This window comes from Strongylocentrotus purpuratus, unplaced genomic scaffold (assembly GCF_000002235.5).
Source record: "Strongylocentrotus purpuratus isolate Spur 01 unplaced genomic scaffold, Spur_5.0 spur5_contig_811, whole genome shotgun sequence".
Classification (NCBI taxonomy): Eukaryota; Metazoa; Echinodermata; class Echinoidea; order Camarodonta; family Strongylocentrotidae; genus Strongylocentrotus; species Strongylocentrotus purpuratus.
Window position 1 is genome coordinate 105,387 of NW_022145515.1, and position 21,486 is coordinate 126,872.

Below are 21,486 nucleotides of genomic sequence, written 5' to 3' on the forward strand. Positions count from 1 at the left end.
TTATTGAATACATCTTACCCGCTTTCTCTCCTGCAGAGTTGAATGCATCCTACTTTTACGTTTCCCACCGCCTTTCGTGTTGGACGTCGCATCCCCACTCGGTCCGGTGCTCGTTCCGCCGTGCGAGACCACGGTGCTGATCTCCGATTCCATGCCGCAGCTCAGTCTTCCCGTACTGGTCGCCCCGCCTTTCGAGCTCCGAACGCCGTTGTTGTAGACGCCCTTGGTGAGATTCACGCTCTGCATGGTTCGCGTGACACGGCTGCTACGATGGAGGGTTATGATTACCCGGATGTTGCAGAAGAGCATGCCGATAAGGGGGAGGCCGTAGAGTACCCCTATGAAGAAGCTTATCTTAAGTACCGTGCCGGTGTACGTTGTTGTTTCCCGATTGCACACGTTGTAAAGTTCGCCCCCATAATCAACAACGGAATATGACTACAAAGCAAAAAACACAGAATTAATAGAGTGGTGAAGTGTGACGTCATCAAAAATCTAATTTTTGAATTTCTCAATTTTTTCTTCATTTTCCGAAAGAGCATCAAAAATAATGTCCAAATGTTGAAAGCCAATTGAATATGTTAAGTATTGTCTGAGATATGACCATCTGAATAAATATACTCCCCATAGGAGCTCAGTGTTATATGCTCTGGCTCCTAACCACTAGGAGCCAGAGCATATAACACTGAGTTCCCATAGGATATATATTTATTCAGATGGTCATATCTCAGCCAATACTTAACATATATTCAATTGGTTTTCGACATTTGGACATTATTTCTGATGCTCTTTCGGAAAATAAAGAAAAAAATTAAAAATTCTAAAAATAAATTTTTATGACGTCACAGCTTCGGTACTCTATAAGTGGTAATAATTAACATTTCTTCTTCATTATTAAAAAGGTCTTTCGTCACGTACGAGCGTACTTATACTATAAACAGAGGTTTAGCCAACCATTCATGGATTTAAACATGTTTTTATAAATGTCTCCATGTCACATAATCATACTGTGCTTTCAAATGCTTTATAAAGTGGCATATTTTATGAATATTTTGTGGACGTAGCACCGGCCCGGGGGGGGGGGGGGGTACTCACATACTAAGATATACGGGGATGTACCGCTCTAATGGGTCCAACAAAATTTTAGGTGTTTGTATGGCGACCACCCAAAATTTGTGAAAATGGGTACCTTTTTCTGCCAAGATGACCCTTAAAAAATGGGTTGGGGGTTTTGAGGCTTGACCGGCAAACCGCCGTCAAAACCAAATCTGAGGGCCCTTCCAGCCGGGCAAATAATCAATTCTCAATATCTTTTTCAAAATTTCTACCACATGCTTCCCAATAAAACAAGAATGGACATTTTGTAGGCCTACGGTCTATGTGAAAATGAATGTTTCAGTTTCAGTTCTTTAAAAAACACTCTCGTTCGACCCGTTGCTATGACACTTTTAAGAGCACACCGTTGACTCGGAGAGTTAATCATTATAGCCCCTAAAGCAGAAAATCTGAGCCCGCTTCAGCTCTCGACTTCGAATGAGCAATCTGTTAGACTTTGCACTTTGCTTGATGAAAATAAATTGATGTAAAGAAGAAAAATAGAGAACTTAAAAAATGATATAGGGAGTAACTATGGATGTTAACGAGAAGACGTATTTGAATCAGTAGAGCGTCTGTCTGTTAGGGAAGTGATACTCTACGATCTTGACACTTTAAAGATCCGCTCGTATTTATGGTAAAGATTCCGGGAGCCACCACCACCTCATGCAGTGGCACACCTTCAAAGCCAAACCAGTATACAGGCAGGTAAAAACTAATAGTTTAATTCTGGGGTGGTTATATTTATTAAGTTTCTCTCGGGTTCCTCTTTCAATTTCAGAGAAAGAAAACACCAAATGCTTTTATTGGTTCCTTTGTATATAGCCATGAATTTGTAGAATAAGAGAATTCAGAAGATGTTCCTTCAGTCGGGCCTGTTCCACGCACACCCAGTTGATTATAGATTTTGCCTTAAATGATTGAACAATTGCACGGATCTTTAAATGACGAACATTATTTTATACTCACTGTGAATGGTATCGAAACTAATGACAAGAGAATCGCTATTAGCCACGTCACATTCACGATAATCAACCCCATCTTTTTCGTGAGCAAAACTTTGGCTTGTAGCGGGTGGATGATGACAATGTACCTGGAAAATACAAATCAACAAAGCAAGGATTTATTATAAACGTAAAATGGGTTTAGATTCATGCTTTTGGTTCAAATTGAGACATTTGTGATTGAACAAAGCACATATTATGAGATCTACACTAAATCGCGGACAAAATATATTAATATCTCCCATAGGTGCACTCTAAAGGTCACCATAGTTGTAACACAATATAATAGCTGAGAACTTGCCAAGATTTGTAAGTGGATGTCATACATGTATCTCCATACAATCAAAACTACACTTACCACTTTTTTGTTTGTTTTTAGTGTGTGCTTTGTATATATGCATTAAAAACAAAGAAATATGAGCCCTGCGTCTCCTGAAGGCCAGAAGGGCATTAGAACTTTGCAAATAAGTAATTTGATAAAGCGCCCTCTTAAAGCTCGACATAAAATTCTCCACTTTCAGCGCTACTGACAAGAAGAAGTGCGTTCACTCTATGCAAAAGGATTTTCAGTTGACGCCCTTTTATAAGTTTGTATAACAATAACAAGTCATATTGAAATCATCTTCTTGCCTTTCAGCGCTAATGACGAGCAGCATTATCGCCGAAGAAGCCGGACCGAGGAACCAGAGGAAAGCCACCATATAGCAGCCGATGAACCCGAATTGCCAGCTGCCATGGTAGCTGCTGTAGAGCTGTATAGGGATGAAGACGGCGGCGAAGAGGAGATCGGCAAAGGCCAAACTGCACAGCATCATGGAGGTGAAGGAGATACGACGGTAGGTGCGAAGAATGCTGAAGATGACGACCAGGTTTCCGACCAGGCCGATGGCGATGATGATGCCATAGATCGTGAAAGATGTGATGTTTACCGCTCTGTAGTGAACAGAAAAAGGCAGAAAAGATATTGAACCGTCAGGGAAATGATCTAGGTTGCCTGTTGCACACGAGCTGTTATCCCAATTGCGCTTTGACCTGCGCTAATCAAACCGTTTAGTGTGATATTACGCTTGTAAATTAACACATCAGGCGGTGTCACACAGAGGCCTTTCAGTTATCCGGATTTTAGTTATCCTCTTAATTGCTGTTTGTCATCAATTATCCCATTAAAAATCCTCTAACTAAGCAAGAAAATTCTCCCTTGAAAGGATATTTCAAGGGATTTTGCTGTGTGACACCGCCTATTGTTTGCACTTTTCATTTTGTATGCGCTTTTGTAAGATGACAGTCTCACAAGGTGCGTCTGCGACCGTAACACTGACGCAGTCGTACGTCATTTCGATTGCGTTCGTATCTGCGCTAATCATTCGTGTTTATTCTTCACATAATTTTATGTTTGTATTAAAATTGTGATTTCAATCACAGAAGTGCAATGTTAGGTGGAAAATACATTAAGTTTGCTCCATTTCACTACTCCAAAATTTTCAATTACAATGGTGTTTTTTAAATACTTGCCAGCACTATGGGGCGTAGGTTAAAATAAATAAAAACAGATTTTTCAATTGCATAAGCGCCCTTGTTCGAAGACAAGCGCAGTTAAAATCGTTCAACTAAGAAATATCTCGATAATTTGCCCGTAAACCTCCCACGGGTTACAGTAATCGAATGATCGAAAGATCAATATGAGACGCAAGGCACGTCTAGACGATAATTATGACGTCACAAAAGGAACTTCCATATAAGTGACTCTGTTTAATGATGTCATCCGCCGCACAGACAGCAATTTACACACCTCAACATTTAAAAAGAAGTTAGATCAGGTGGAAAATATAGGATTTTCCGGCCACATTCGCGAGTTTGTCATTTAAATTAATTTGTCTTGCGTTCAAATTCGACGGTTTTAGTGCTGTCAGATATATGTTGGGGTTATATTCATTTTTCTAGTTTTCAAATCTATGAAGTTTTCGTTGGAATCTATGTATGCTTCATTTAAATTAATGAATAATGTGCTTCTTTCGCTATTTGGTCATTCAATTTGGCACAACACGATTTCTGACATCGCGAAGGTGTACTTTTAGCATTCGAATTCATTTTGTAGCATTCAAATTAGCACTTTGTGCACTTAAATTGATAGTCAATATACATTTCTCGTTTATTACACACTTTTTATAGCTCATTCTTCTCTTTCAAGATTGTTTTTGTCCATGTGTATTTCATCATATTTTATTTTCTTGCCTTTATACACTTTATATACTTTTAGATTTATCTGACATTCATCATCCTTTAAGTTTGATTGTTAATAAAGAAAAAAAAACGACTTACATCTATGGACTTGATGGTCTCAATATTTTTGTAAATTTTTATGTAAGGAAGTTGTTTGTTTTGTGTTTCATCATCAATTTATCACAATTTCATTAAGGAGGAAGGGTACAATATTGTGACTGGGGTGGGTATTTTTGTATCCCACTTTTCCGGGGTATATGAACATGTCTGTGCAGAAATGCCATATAATTTGATTTCGCCCCTTCTTTATCTAATGTCTCACTAAACCCATATGCATTGTCCTCAAAATTAATAAATGAAATAAGGCCATTAACAAAAATATACATGTTTAGCGTCCCCGCCCGCTTCCTTTTTGGGGGCCGCCTCCTATTTTTTTTTTCAAGAAAAAAAACATGAAAAACACTGCTAAAATGGATCTATATCTGATTAAAAAAAATACAAATAAAAAATGTCGTGGGCCATCTTTAAAAATAGCCCGACTGTCAGGGAAAACGTACCGAGCGGCCATTTTGAGCGGCCATTTTGAAAGAAAAAGAAAAAGAAAAAAGGGCCTTCTCCTCCCTATTTTTCGACAAAACAGGACGCTAAACATGTTTTTTTTTTTATTTGGCCTAACAGAAAAGACCCTAATGGCAAATCATGCATTTAATTGTTTTTTTTTCTTCAAACTGTAAACGTGTGTTGCATTTCTCCCCCCCCCCCTAACATTCCTAATTTGAATAAACATAATTTGAATACGAATGACAGGTGCTAATTGGAATGATAAAAATGACGCCTCGACAAGTGACGATTAATTTGAATGCTAGTTGAGCAGTTTCTAAATAGAATGACAGATCTATCAAAACCCTTCGACCAAAATTCTAAATTGAATACCAAAACGGGAAAATTGAATGATAATTGGCATGTCAAAGCCGATCTGCGCTAACTTAAATGCAAAGTAAATGAATTCAAATGACAAACTAGCGAATTTCGCCGGAAAATCCTATAGTTTGTTAGCTTCCCATTTTTGTTTTCCAACGTGAAAAAATAGCATACAGCCAATTAAGATTGCTGTGGGAAAGCTGTGATGTTTCAAATAATTATGACTAGAAATGTTTTTGACATTATTAGACGAACCTATAACCAATTGTTTTGTCCTAAGTATCATACAAGTTTTCAGTTCATTGTTGTAATTGTTCAGCAAAATACAGTAATTTTGAATTTTGATGATAACAAACCTTGGGGAATATGTCGGGGGGAAAAAAGTCACAATGCAATATTGCATGACACGTACCCAATATAATCCTTAAGCCCAAACAAGGGATGGACTGCTATCTCTCACCATACCTTTCTCTCTCTCTCTTTCTTTTTAATTTTGAGCAGTATATGAAGGCTGATCAAAACTCACTGAAACTTATTTCTCTCCGCCCATTTGAAATTTGTTTTTAATCCTGTTAAATATACACCCCCTGGCATGATTCTTATCCGACAATAAATTCTTAGTAAAAAGAAAGAAATTTTAGTGCCATGGACAAGCTTACTACCACAAATCTTTAAATAAACAAATAGTTTGACAAAATGTTACAAATGTGGTTAACGAAATAATGTTACATTACTAGTGTCCTCGACAATAATGCTTACTTTGAAAGTAAATTTTCTTTTGCCTTACCCAAACGAGAAACATTTTGTAAACCCAAACGAGAAACATTTTGTAAACAAGCGTTAGATAATAAATAAAAAAAACAAACAACGATAAAACATACTTTGCAAAGCCAGCATCATAGTAGTAGCTCGTTTCGTTTGCATCATTATAATCAATATCCGACTGGGACGTCGGCATGCCGCTGGGAGCAGGGCTGGATGAAAGTCTTGCCAGGAGGCTATCCGACGCACTGCCAGCCACTCCTTCTCCGGCTGCATCATTCGGGGCGTAAGCTGGCCCCGTCATGGCGACTGGTCGACCAGACTATGGTTAACGGCAGATAAATTTTACTTTTTCGTCAAAGTGTTAGTCTCGTCGTGAAGAAGGTATATGGATCTGAAAAGATGAATATTTGTGACGTCATTACAAATCGATCATGTACGAACAAGAACTTAAAATGTGTAAAGCGCATAATACAATTTCTCTTACTTTCAAAGACCGAAACAAGGATACATATTTCTACATTAAATGATCATGATTGCCCCCTAAAGCCACATGGTCTATGGTTTCATTAGTCAGTTGATGCAACGTGGTAGATATACTGTCAATTTAATGTTTGCCTTTCTCGGCTTGCGAGAGTTCATTGGAAAAAGTTTACACAAGGTATTGTATACTTACAGGCTGGATATTTTAACTGCATGAAAAGATTCCTGTTTTTTTCCAAACCAACACCGATGTAACGGGTTGTAGACTAAATAGCCTAAACGGTGATTTAACAAGAATACTGTTTTAACCCCCCCCCCCCCCGACAAAATGAATTTATATGAGCTCAGAGAATATCACATTTACCACAACCCGACTGACGCGTTTCAAAATGCTTTTTCTTTTTGCCTTTACATGCTAAAGGTTAGACATATTTGGCGGTAGATTTTTCATGATTTTGCCGTCGCTTTATCTTTTCTAAACGCCCACTTCACGCATCAACAATATTAATCTCTATGGCAACGTGGAAATCCCCTTCATGTTCCGGACATGTTAATAATAAGAAGCAATATATCACTCTGGATAAAATGTTCCCGCTCCGGTGCAACTCGGGATCCCGGCCTGCGCATTTCCATTTATCATATTCATCCGTTATGGGATTAAGATGATGTTGTAGATGATGTACTAGTCATGTAATTGCATTTTGAAGAAGAAAAACAAATTGTCTATAGAGGTTATTCTGAATAGATGATCATTCGTATAGGAAGTTATTTCCAGTCAGTCTTGCTTGATCTTTTCCTGGAGCTTGCCATGCACTAAACCACACTATTAGCCTTTACCATGTTTATCATAATTCAATTTCTTTTAATGCGATTATTCCACATTATTCAACTCTATGTGAACTCAAGTAAGAACTAAATCCTTCTCTTTGCGACTATTCAACATTTCTCCCTTCATTAACCCAACCTTCTCTTTGAATCGCCGGCAAAGCGGAGAAGAAAAATGTTTTTCACTATGTTCAAGGTCTTAACTAGATGAGCGTGGGCTAAATAAAATTAAATTAAAGGCATTTAAGCAAAACTGCAGGACGTTTATTTAATTATTATGCCAATCACCCACATTCGTGCCGATAATTTCATATCTGGCATTCAAACGCGGATCAATGAGCTGGAAAACGTTTTATCGACGCTTAATTGGAATCGAGTCTATGGAGTAAATTGAGTACTGAGATCGCAAACTGGACGTGAAGGAGAGTAAGGAAAATATGAGGGAAATAGAGAGAGATAGAGAGAGAGAGAGAGAGAGAGAGAGAGAGAGAGAGAGCGAGAAAGAGAGCCTGGGAGAAAGCGACAGACAGATATACCAAGATAATAAAAAAAAAACAGAGAGATAAAAATAATAAGTTTAGGAAGAGAGGAACGAGAGAGAGTAAGAGAGAGAGAGAGAGAAAGAGAGGGAGGGGAGAGAGATAGAGAGAGAGAGAGAGAGAGAGAGAAAGGGAGCTGATCAACAAGGATACAGACATTGATAATTAAGAAGAAGAATAAAGAGGAAGAGAAAGATAACTCGAATAATAAGAAGTAATTAACTCGACATGATATTGTGAAGCGGCACAGTATTAAAGAGGAAAATCAATGACATGATTAAAGTATTCGCCACCCATAACAATAACATGTCAGTTTAGAACAACAAGTGAAAATTAAATCATTAATTATTTGGATGCAGCAAAATTTGTTTGACATTATCGAACTAGAAAGAAGGGGACAGAGAGGGAGAGGGGAAGCAAGAGAGAGAGAGAGAGAGAGAGAGGGGAATAGATAAATACAATTAACTGATAAAGCGGTTTCTGAAATTAAAGCAATTTACATAACATACAGGGTTTAATTATTTTCCAGCCATAACAATTAGACAATTAAAAAAACGTTTATTGAAATCATTAGTTATTTGGGTGAGCAGCGAAATTGGTTTTGATCTTATCGTACAATCTGATAGAAATAGAGAGAAAGAGAGATAAAATAAAGAGGGAGAGAGAGAGAGAGAGAGAGAGAGATGAGGGGTAAGGCAGAAGAATATACTAGCCCAAAGGATTTAAACTGTAACGTGAAATATTGTTATCCATCTGTAACAAGAACATGTTAATTTAAAACAACCAAAAATGATTACATCATTTATTTGGGGGGTTCAGCGAAATTCGTTCGACTTTATTGGTCCAGTGAAAGAAACAAGAGAGGGAGAGAGAGAGAGAGAGAGAGAGAATGGTCGTGCAAGAAGAAAGCCGACGGGCAAAGCGGTAATGGCAATAAGGCAATTCGCGCGATTTAATTATTCCTCGCCTATAACAATAACATGCAAATTTAACAAACAAGCAAAGATAATGAACTCATTAATCAACCCTGTGCCGCCGCATGAGTACAATTTACAGCTAATTTGGTTGACGCTAGCCCTGATGTTGAAACTTAAGTGAGCAGTCTCCGGCTCTCTTACAAAAAATATATATATCATTTAATGACAAACTTAATGATTTTCAATATTAAAAGTTGACGTTTTCATTTTACCATTGTTCTTTGGTCGGAGGCAATAAAAAATCGCTTCTCGGCAGGAGTTCAGCGATGTGAATTTTTTTCTCCAAAATCTATTATCATTAAGTTTCGATCGTGATGGTGTTAACATGTTGGGGAAGACGGAAATGCTTCACATCGTGTGGCAAAATGCATTTAAGAATACGTGTGCGTGCGTGCGCGTGTGTGTGTGTGTTTGAGCGTGTGGGTGTGTTTGTGCGTGTGTGTGAGACTTTCTTTGCGCCCATAAATGTAGATTAGGGCCGTATTCATAAAACATTTCTAAGCCTAATTGGCAAGTAGACCCTATTTTTAAAAAAACAGTTGGTAACAAGCTTAGAAATATTTTATGAATATGGGGGCTGTACTTCGGCAAACCTTTGAATTTATTGAAAAAAACATAACATTATTTTTGGGACTCGATAAATATGATAATAGAAAAGCCAGCATTTTCTAAACATCTCATGTGTAACGTTTCTTTTACTTCCTTTTTTTCTTCTTTTCAAACTTGCTGCCCAATTTAAGAATGCGCCCATGTTAATGGATATGTGAGGTCATATGAACATACCCCTCTCATATCGCCTACTCCACGCCTTTCGTCCTTTCTCTGTCTCTCGTGTTCACCCACCCACTCTCTCTCTCTCTCTCTCTCTCTCTCTCTCTCTCTCTCTCTCTCACACGTCTCCCTTTCTCACTCTCTCCCTTATCCTTTCCCCTCTCATTTTCCTTGATTATTTAGTATTCAGACTATAGTGCACGATCCGCCTGTCACGTCGATCAGAAACAAAATTCTGTATACAACTTTGAAAATCCCACTGATATACATTATGATGATCATAATTGCGCCCACGCATCAGGAGGCCAACAAAAAGATTATTTAGACGAAGAGGAACGTCGTTCGATTTTGAATGATGTACACGAAGCTAATGAGCGTCAAAGCGCAAAGCACAAAAGATTGAAATTCAAAAGTTTTGCATTCGTGATAGAAATATTGCACCGTTTTCAGACAATTTCCGAACGCAATAAAAGATGTTTAGAAAACCCTTAGAAATGCCATTATTATGGGGAATTCCCCCTAACCTGGTATCTCAACAAAGACTTTTTTGCTTCTTATAATCTCTCTTTTTCATTGAGATTTGTCTCACTATTGGTAACACGATTATAGACAAATAAGTATGATGAAAATAATACATTACTTGAACGAGAAGAGCAGTAGTCTAAATGTTAGTAACTTTAACTTTTTGTTGTTGCAGTAAACTGGTTATTTGGCCAAGCAATGTTTATACAAACTCACGAAAACTCACTTTAAAAAAAAAATCATTTTGAATGTCAATACTGCGCAAACAGCACTCAAGTCTGTATGCTCGATAAATTCGGGCCTTTCCAGACCAATATTTTCTATATTTCCATGTTTATTTCTTTCGCTATACTTCTTTCGAAATTCTTTTGGAATTGTTAATTTATAAGGTTTTCAGAGTCAGTGTAGTATTAGGAGGACTCTGTACAAATTTACATTTGTATTAATTATGAAAAGTACGATAACATTATCAACATGTCCTTGACAGCATCAATGTTCTGTGATGACATGAATAGAAACATGTGAATTCACTCGAACATAACGCAAGGACAATTAATTGTTATATTTATGTGTTGATGTGTAATGCGATGTCACGAACATGGATACATTAATAGAGATAACATAATGCATCTTTCATTCTCTTCCACACTTTTTCCTCATTGATTATTTTGTCCGTCTTTCTCATTTTATTATGCTATTTCCTTCCTGTTTCTCCATTCCCTCCCACTTGCTTGTGCTCGCTCCCTCTCTCCCTCCCCCTCTCTCTCTCTCTCTTTCCTTCTCTCTCTCTCTCTCTCTCTCTTTCTCTCTTTTTCTCTCTCTGCAACTACCTCCTCTCCAGCCTCTTCCGCTTTCCCGCTCTCTTTCTCTCATTTTAGTATGAAAAATGATTGATTTCATTTCCGTCTCTGTCATCATCTCTTTTCCTATCTTCCCTTCTGATTTGGCTAAGTACATGATCTAACAATCTTTTACTCTTATTTTTACTATGCTGGTTTCCCTTTTAAAAGGCAGTCTCGTCATATATTAATAACAAATGTATTCCAGTGTTTGTTCAAAAAATAAAATGCAAAGTTTCCCGCAGTCTAAACCGAATGAGGAATGCGATAAAAGCTAATTAAGTTTTACACACGAGACAGACTGTACAATGAAGACGGATGAACGTGGAGTAGACATTGTAGATCGGGTAAGGTTAATCACAGACCTCTTTTGAGTGGTGTTTTCATCAGGGGCTAACCGGCACCCAATAGGGTCACTAAGGCTGGCGTCACGCACAGAAACACGACAAGTCGACCACAAGATCTGTTTACAAATACCCCTAGGACGTTGAGAGCCGTTGTGTCTTTCGAGTTTGTTAGGACACTTAATTAATTCACAGGGATGATTTAAACCAACTGATGTGTAAAAAAGGAGGTTTTCTGTAACATTGAAAAGGCGAATCTATCTATGACCAATATTTGTATATCTTATACATCCAACCAATAATGCGTAGTCAAATGCTTTGATATGATTCCCAAAGTAATATTCGTATACATATTCCTCCCCCCCCCCCTCCGTATACAGTGGCGTAGTGCTAGCGATGGAGGCAAGGAGGGGGAGGGGGGGGGGAGGAGGGAGTAGAAGGTACCGAATTCGAAAGGGCACCCCTCTAATTCAAGGACGGGTGTGCCGGAAAATTAGGTTCTCTTGAATGATTTAGCACCTACCCCAAGACATCATCCGCCCTGAGTTCTGTTTTATGGCTCCTTTCCTCACCATTAATGATGTTATTGTTGATGACTTACGAGCGGTAATCATTAATATTCAACGACCAAAAAACCCTGGAAAATCCACTGCCGAATTTAGTCCTCTTAAAACAACGATGACTGACTACTACGAAATCAGCCTTGCGAATAAAGGGACAAGTACCAAATCTGAAATGGAATCATACCTGGCTGTGATTCGAAAAGAAGGAGGAAACGTCATCGGGTGCCTGCAAGAAGACCGTTATTGCTATTGATAATACATAGAGGCTACGGCTTTCTTAGGAGCAGGCGACAATGTACAGGAAAATGAAGACAACATATTAAATCGAGTCAAATTTGGAAAGAGGAGGAAACTCCTTTACCATGATACAGAAATATTCTATCGAGACCCTCTTTTGCATTAATGTTACCGCTCCTGTGAATGGAACCGCGCTACGTCCTGCCAGAATGTTTTATTGTGGCGCCATTAAATGGTTTGGAAATGACGAGTAGCTTCCCTTTTCTGTCTATCGATTAAGAATTGAAAAAAAATTCAGAGGCTCCTGCATGTATAGTCGAGAGTTAAAGCTATAGACCGGTAGTGGTCAAATTGTGGTTCAGTCGGGGGTGGAAATATCCATTCAATATTGTTTAAATATTGCCTTCAGAGGTTTAGATGGCAATTTTCAACCTTAATTCGCAAAAATCAGAATTATATGCATTCGCGATATCTACCCAGGCCAGATTGATATGATAATTTGCTAAATATATCAATTAGTAGGCGGTTTCCCGCCAAAATTTGTATCATCACGTATTAGTCAAAACATATTCTTTCACATGATTGGTAATAAGAGCTTCCATTTCATTTCTTGAGAGGGTAGCGTTTTAAAAACTGGTCCTTACCTTTAAAAGAAAATAGTCTGTATTCAAGCGCATGCCTGCCTGCACTTGAATGATCAATGTTTATTGCGTGGTAATTAGAGCTTTGATTTCCTCCTTTCTCTCGTGACGGGAATGCCCACTGAATTAGTCTGTGTAGTTATATCTGCCCAGATACATGCATATACGGCTACAGCTGTTGAATACGAGCTTAAAACATTTTTAACTTTAATTACTATCATTTTCATGATTTACATTATCTAGCCCGTATGCAGTGTGTTAAAAGCATAACAGCTTTAACAAAAAGTAGGTATGAATTAAGCCAGAATTGTGATGAAAGCAAACTCAGGATCGTGGATGATCCATAGGATACAATCCAATGCTCATACAAATTTGAAGGGCCGGATGCCCATTTATTGGCAATTTTCTTTCAGAGACTCATTTTTTGTAAATTGACTACTCTCTCTTTCATGAACGGTATGATTCATCTTCAAGAGGATTAAATTATGTTTATTTGAGATGTGAAAGATAAGCCTAAATCAAAATGCAGTTATAGAAAAAGAAGTCCTGATATATCAGTTTCATTTAAAAACCGACACCATACCGACACCACACCGACATCACACTGACATCACACCGACATCCCACCGACTCCTAACCGACCGATTCTTAGCCAGTCAGGATAATGCAATGATTTTGTTCGGTCAGTTGTCGTTCTGGTGTCGGTCCCTTTGGTGTGACTTGGTTATTAACATGATTAAGAACAACCCTGCAACCCTCCGGTATCTAAGTATGGGTATCCTACCCCTGGGTTCTGCAGGTGCCACGTTTCAGGGGGACATGTGAAAATCGAACATCAAGAAGCGAACATTCGCATCATTAAACTTGACATTGGTAAGTGTCTGATAGCACGAAACAACATTAGATACTCCCGTCTTCGGTTTGCATATATACGGTAGATCTGCTTCTAAAACAAGCTAGCAAGCTAATAGAAGTGTCGGAGTCGATTGGTTTAAGCACTTGACTGGAAATTCGAAGGTCGTGGTTCGATCCTCGACACGGCACTAATGTCCTTTGGTAGGGCATTAATTTAAATTTGCCACACTTGACCCAGGTGAGGTAAATGGGTACCTGGCAGGAATTAATTCCTGGAAGTACTAGAGCGCTGTAATGGCAGCTATATAGGCTAAAGCCGGGGTAATAATTAATTTGTGCGGAATAGAATCGGAATAGAATTGTCTAGATAGACGCCGCTATATGAATACCTATTATCATTATTATTATTATTATTATTAGACGTGAAACGGGTGAAGATATAACAATATAATGTGTTAGTAAATGTGTATGTGGGGTTGCATTGTTTTAAAGAAAAAGAAAGAAGAACAGGTCACATTCTAGGATTATTTCATCTTTGTTAACAAGCCCAAAATACAAAAAAGTTGCCCAACAAGTATTGAAGATCTGTACTGATAAAATATTTGAATGCTGGACAAATCTAATATCTACATACATTCATACCTGTAAGATCGGGTGGACTTATTTGGTAATCAAAAATGTTTGCCCTTTCAGCATAATCATTTGAAAAAATTCCCACGAAACTGGGGCTAGGGAATCATAATACATTGCACATCTTGAATGTAACTTCTGTGAGGTTTAGTGTGCAATAGTTCCCTATATCCCAATATTTCTTGTTTTTATTTCTTAATTATCACTGTTATTACCCTTCCAAAAGCAAACGAAAAAAATTAAATGCTGAGTTAAACCTTTGTGCATTTAGCCCTTAGTACAGTTTAACTTTGGCCGCGACATGTTCCTAATTCCGGAGCTCGACAAATTTCAGATTGTACCAATTCTAATATAAATGTTCTATAGCTCAATTTTAACCGACTTGTATCTATTCATAATAATCATGAACAAATACAGTCCAATTACAAAATGGACACCACATCTACACCACACGGACTCTAAACCGAACATTATGAAGTAAACTTTCCTGCATTTAGTATAATGTAACTTTGGCCGCGACACGGTTCTCGTTCACAGAGCTCGACCAAAATTGGTGAGTGGTAAAAAAGAAAATGTGTTTATTTCACCTGGTGCAATAACTACGGATGATACACAGAGTCTTACAATACCTCATATGTAAACCTCCTCAAGGCAAACTCTTTGCAAGAAACCGAATTTCTTCTTTTATTCCATATCTTTTGTAAACTAGGAAGAATATTGAAGTTGACGTTTCATATTGGTATGTGCTATATAATACGGTTAAAAATATAACTGTTTACAACTGCATACGTACACGGTTGGAGAAAATACTCCTTCTGAATAATTGAAATAGCGAATGATTTATTGTAAATTATATAAAATGCGTCAGTGCCGGCATTCTGCCAATTTCAAGAGCAGAAATTGGCAACAGCAATAAACTAATAAAAACATGTTTTCCTCCGCGATTGAGTTTCCCACACTGTGTACACGTGGGGTAGTTACACGGATTTTACAATGATGGATTTGCACTAGACGACTTTGCTTAAACCAATCCGTGCATCCGATTACAGTTATTTGCAGAACATGCTCGAATCACGGTGCTTGGTGAGATCATTTCTATATATGTCCATTAGCTTTCTAAACATGTCGATGAATATTCACCTAGATACTAACAAACGCAGAGCCGCAGATTTACCACAGCTTCTTTATATTTTGAGAATTTTACGATTTCGAAGTGTTTTATTCCAATAATAACGGTATACAGACAGGAGTCTACTTCCTCTGTCACCCTCTCATGACTACTGATTTACTACTAATTGAAGTTATTCTGATTTACTCAGTCGAATTGATCATATGTTCCGTTCTTACTTTAAGGGATCTCATGATCAACACGCCGAGCATTTTCCTACAACTATTAAATCACCAGATTGAAATGAACCTTTTGATTATTTGACGTTATTCTGTATTTTCACCAATAAGATCTGAGTGATTAGGGGGTACAAAATAATACAAGTACATGTACACATCCTGCTTGTAATCTCCCCGTGGCACGTAATGTGGCGATATAAATCATAACTGTATGTGCTTTATGAACAACTAGCAGGCCCATAGCTATTCGAACGACTAAAATAAATTCTGGTTGTGACGATTTTATAGCGTTACAGTGAAACGGGGAAAACTGGCTTAGTGACCACCAGTACATAAAAACCACCCGTCTATAAAGACCATCTTCATCATGATTCCCATTTCTCGTCAATATGATTCAAACAGTCCTGTTCTTAAAAAATATGTACACTGTATATCATTGCCCTCTTGTAATCTGTTTATATACAACTTGTCTACAAAAGTCGAAGTCCAATGTGTTTAGTAATTCTATGTTTCTTAATTAATTGTTTTTGTTTTACTTGATCTAGTAAACGTTTATCACAAAATTATAAAAATCATATTTCTTTCTTTCTTGTCTATTCTTCATATTACGATACATAATATATATTTGTATGTGCCTTTAATTCATTTCATGACGTTAAAGGTCATGACCCCTAGAGGTTGAAGGTCATATGTCACTCGGGGGGGGGGGTGGAGGTGTCATGTATCCGAGTCTGGAGGGAGCAAACATTGAACTTGAAAGAAACATCAACCTCCCCGGGGAATAACAGTGGGTCGAAAAAAGAGATCGAGCCGGTTGTTTGTATTATTCATTAGGTAGACAGATATCGAATAAAGCTCTGAGCATTCAGATTGCACGGGCAAAAGGAGGGGAGGGGGTATGCCAATATATAATGCAAAGAGATGTGACAGACATAAATGTATTTGTTCAAAGTGTATACTCCGAAAAAGTAAATACAGAGAATATTTGGCCCTATCCAACTAACTATTTAGGTAAAGGGTCCGAATACATTTACAGTCATGCATATTACATACTAATACGTATGGATAGCCCAGCTCAGCATTACTAACATGATATTCGAATCCCGACACGGCACTAATATCCTTTGGCAAGATATTAACCTGCACTTGCTACTCTCCACCCAGGTGTTAAATGGGTACCCGGTAGGATGCGACCGTCATTGTTGGTCAAACAGTTTTTGAGCGTCATATAACGCCTGGCTCGAATGCTCCCCAGGGAGTGGAGATTGTGTACACATTTTGTGCGGGCAAGCACTGAATCCAATGACCGGGGTAATAGTATATTTGTAAAGCGCTTAGAGACATTTTGTATTAAGCGCTATATAAAAATTAAATATTATTATTATTATTATGATATTGCTGGTGTTTGTTTTGACTACATTATTTGAATTATCTAGCGGTGACATTGGTCTAAATAATGCACGTGGGTTTAGGTAGACACTTTTAACCACACGACCGTTCATGACAGTTACTAATCTTTCATTTTTATTTCGGTTTTAAAGCTTATCTGCCGTAGTTTACAGGAGGGATTAGACTGCCCTGCAAGGTCACTGGACAGGTGGTTATCTCATCAACTCAGCTCTCAGTTAACATAAGCAAAAGAGGATCATGGGGGACCACTGGTCACCGATTAGGCATTGTTTGTTATATAGAGGGCGCAAGTAGCTACAAGTAGTGCAGTGGGCCTTTAAGAGGTGGCCTATGAGATCTCAAAACGTACTTATGACCAAAAGTACAGTCCATTTTGTTTGTGGAGGGCCAGAAGGGCGTTAACATTTTGTGGATTAACATGATTTCCCATCCTTCTGGATCTGAGAAAGCGATGTCTGTAAACAAGGGAGCATAATAACACATCTACGCACATTTTCATACTGTTATTACTTTTAATGGGAATTACGTATGAAGCAATAGTAAGCTTAAGCACTCAAGTACGAATCATGCGAGTATCGAATTCCAATCACTATCAGATCCGTGTATTGCATTTTGATAGGTATATTGATAATAGTTTGGAAGAGTATTTCACTTCGTCAACGGTTTCGATGTGTACATAACTAAAGTTAGGGGATCTCGATAATTTAAAAAGTTGTGCAAGCGAAGCATCTGTGTACTTAAAACTCAGAAATAAATAGACTAATGAAAGAAAACAAATCTATTATCATTGGACAGATTTCCACTCGAGTACTCACTTACAGTGAGCTACTTGAGAAATAGGTAAACAAACTTCGCAAAAATGAGCTCAGGATCGAAACGTAGGAAATTGTTGTGCAGTAAAATTATGCTAGTGGGTTCATGAATCCAGAGCCATATCTAGGTTCCCAGGAAGCCCCTATCATAGGACGGGTTCGTGCTCAATACAAATTGAATAGCGAACTTGTTGGCAAATTGGCTGACACCACCTCCAAATTCAAAAGGTTCTCAGAACGTCCCTTACAGTGCACCAGTTTGTGAATCTGGGGCCTTCTACGATTTAACCATTGGGCGCGCGAGGGAGATGAATTAAGATCGATCTTTCGTGTACATTAATCCATTGACTCCTGAATTGTATAGGTCCCATAGACTTAGCACGGGGACCACCAGGTTCCCGTAAGCAAAGGGTTAAGCTTGTTTGAATACAGAACAGTTAAAAAGAATAGTGATCTTTCGTAGATGTGAACATATTATTCTTTCTTCAATCGTGTGCAGTCAAACCTGTCTAAGTGGCTACCTGTCTATAATAATAATAATCTTTTAAAGTCCACTCCAAATTTTATTAAGTTAAACCGAAAATGGAAATTCTTTTTGCCCAATTGATCGTGAGCCCAGCAGCCACTGAGCAGCGCCAGATCGACGTTGCTCTGTCCCTTATTGTTGAACGCCAAACAAGATAGCAGCAACTCCCGTCTTTTAACGTCTGTTGGTATGACGCGGCCGGGGTTTCGAACCCATGACCTTCCGGTTGTGAGGCGAACGCTCTACTGACTGAGCCAACACACCGGTATCTATTAATGGTCACACTAAAAGAACATGTATGTGAAAAGACATCTGGAAATGCTACCTTTCTACCGGGGCCACTGTTTCTTTTCCTAATTTAGTATTAAACAGCTTGATTGTTATTAGTTTGAATCTCTATATTATTATCACGTGAATTCTAACAGTACAACTGTATGGACGTTTACTAATTTTGTTAATATACAGTAAGAAAGAAAATGGATTACCCAGAGCTGATGTTACCATCAGTTTGAGATTTTAAAAAATGGTTCGGAACAAAAGCTCAACAAAATGAAGGATAACAAAAAAGAATATGAAGACGTCATCTCCAAGGTAGCATATATGACATTGGTTTAAAAAAAATATCTATAAATAAAATCAATGATTAGATGACACATCCGGTGATTGGAGAACTAAGGCAATCATATGCATTACTCATATAGAATTTCTCCATTTCTTCTTCAACTTCACTTCTATATCTTTCTCCCTCTTTGTCTATCCGATCCTCTAACAGATGAAAATTTTCATCGCTGTCTAGTATTGATTTATAAAAGTCTTCATCAATTGTTGTATAGTGCTTTCGGCGATTCGTTACATGTGCCATCTAAACGAAATTAGTTGAATTCCATCCAAGTTTTTTGCATCAATAAATGTAATCGGAATCTTTAAATCTGTATGATCGAGATGTTCTGTCTAGATGACTGAAAAACATATCATCTGAAAATCGTAAGCCCAATGTTTTCTTGTCAATGTGTGTGATGCTAGAACGTGATGTATAATTGAAATGAAAGTATGAACGAATGGGAAATATTACTTCTGAAAGGAACACGTCAACTTACAGAGTTCCTTCTGTTTATGTTGAGTTTGTGATGTGTAACGGATTGAGGCCCGAAACACTATGCCTGGAAATATTTCAATTGAGTTTGGCTCACAGTATTAGGTAACAGTTTCCAGTCACGTTTCTTGCTTATCGATATAAGTGACGAATGTATCTTACATTAACCCGATTCTGCTACCGTATTGTTACCGCTTTTGTAACTGTATGATTAACACTTACATACGTTACCGCATGGTTACCGCTTTTGTTACTGTATGATTACCACTTACGTTACCCTATGATTATCGCTTATGTTACCGATTGGCGCACAGTATGGTTTCATGGTAGAAATGCAATGCGTAAGAGCAGATAGACATCGGTGATAAAGAAATTAATTGTGAATTATATAAGTAACAAAACATTACATGTCTCCTAATTTAACATCTCATGTCCATCCAAATAAGATGCTGTATAACGGATTAAAAATGATATCATGTCTGTAACAGTCTGTTTATGATTCGAGCAATTTTTCTGCAAAAACGCTGTCAAATGAAGATGTGAACGTCTTAATCATTCAGAAATCTTGTATTCCTTTTAAAAATGTGCATGTAGTTCGAATAATCTGTTTTCCAAACAAGACGCTATATCGGATTTCAAAATTATAGCCATGCGTGTTCATGATTCGAGCAATTTTCTGCAAAAACGCTGTCTTAGGAAGATGTGAACATACCAATTTTGCGAAAATTCTTGATTTCTTCTAAAAATGTTCTCTTGTAGGTCGGTAAATCTGTTTTACCTTTAAAGACAAAAAATATACCATTTATAAGATCAGTGACGTGAGATATTCATTTATTTGAATGCCTCTACTGTTTTGTCAATCCGAATTCAGAAATGCAACTGTTCGAGATCTTCAGAAAACAAATATTATTAACACCTACAAAATTATATAAAAGAGTGCCTCGATAAGAAAACAGGTAAGGAAGAATTTTTGACGAAGATCGAATAGGTTTTTTTACTTTCATATATTATAGAATTTGTATACGGTCTATACAGATTATTCAGCCTAAGGCAAGTGTTTGATACCTATTAAATCATGTAATGTCACATGCAAAACGAGCATTTGAGAGCTGCGTGGCACGAAATATATTCACTAATATCAAATTCATCGCACCTTTCAGGAATGTCTAATGTATAGCTATAAAGTAAAATTAGATTGAGGGAAATTATCAATGTCCCGTTGACGTTAAAACTACAGTTTCAAAAATATTCCTGTCTTTTACAAGACACGAACAACTCATTATTTCAAATTCGTTTCGGTTCGTTTAAATGCAAAGAAACATCAGTAGTTACATTCTTTTTCTAATATAACATTCTGCATACACAAGAATAAACTTTGTGACGGAAGAATTAGAAACAGCATTGAAATGTAATGTTTGTATTATTTAAACAACACAGTTTAATATTATTTCCAATACTTCCGTCTGTATACTGTAAAAATTAAAACGAAGTAAGTAACTAACAATTATATTGACTTTTATATTTAGGTTTCCTCACCAGATCCAGTCGAGAACCACTAACAAGACAGTTTCGACTAGCAATCCAGATAGACAAATAATTCCAACAAGTCACGCCGGGGAAGATAATTCCAACTTGTTACGACAACGCAATCTAAAACAAGTCTTGAAAGTTCTATTCAATCCCAACACACGCAGCTGGCAACACAACTCCAGGTAGGTCTAACTATCTGAATGACTGCAAAAGCAACTTTCCTTTTGCCTTCTCCCCGTCCCATAGATGTTCACTCAACGCTTCCCAGGCTTTGTGTGATGAGTGAGCGAGCGAACACTGATAGTTTTATGTCTTGCTCATCGGGATTGAACGTGGGAGGATGGGAATTTTGTCAGGATGCTATCATCGAAGGTTTATTCTCGCTCCCAGCCGCATTGATTTAATTACAGGATGCTAGCCGTATGCTTCTGAAGCCTGGGCGCATGATACATGTATGTAAACGTGATAAAGAGTTAACGACGACTGGGGTTTTCGGTGTTATAATTATCATCTGTTTACTGCCTATCATTATTTTCCTTC

At 37.7% G+C, this 21,486-nt stretch overlaps 1 protein-coding gene across 1 annotated transcript; it reads right to left on the reverse strand.

Annotated features, from left to right (window-relative positions):
• On the reverse strand, positions 1 to 21,208 carry LOC115921077 (thyrotropin-releasing hormone receptor-like). The gene is made up of 5 exons (XM_030978147.1): positions 20,953 to 21,208; positions 6,122 to 6,396; positions 2,730 to 3,032; positions 2,065 to 2,188; positions 1 to 438 (listed from the first exon to the last, which is right to left on the reverse strand). Exons 2-5 carry the CDS (start codon positions 6,304 to 6,306, stop codon positions 1 to 3), a joined length of 1,050 nt encoding a protein of 349 aa, XP_030834007.1. The 5' UTR covers positions 6,307 to 6,396; positions 20,953 to 21,208.
• Between the last annotated feature and the right edge of the window lie 278 nt (positions 21,209 to 21,486).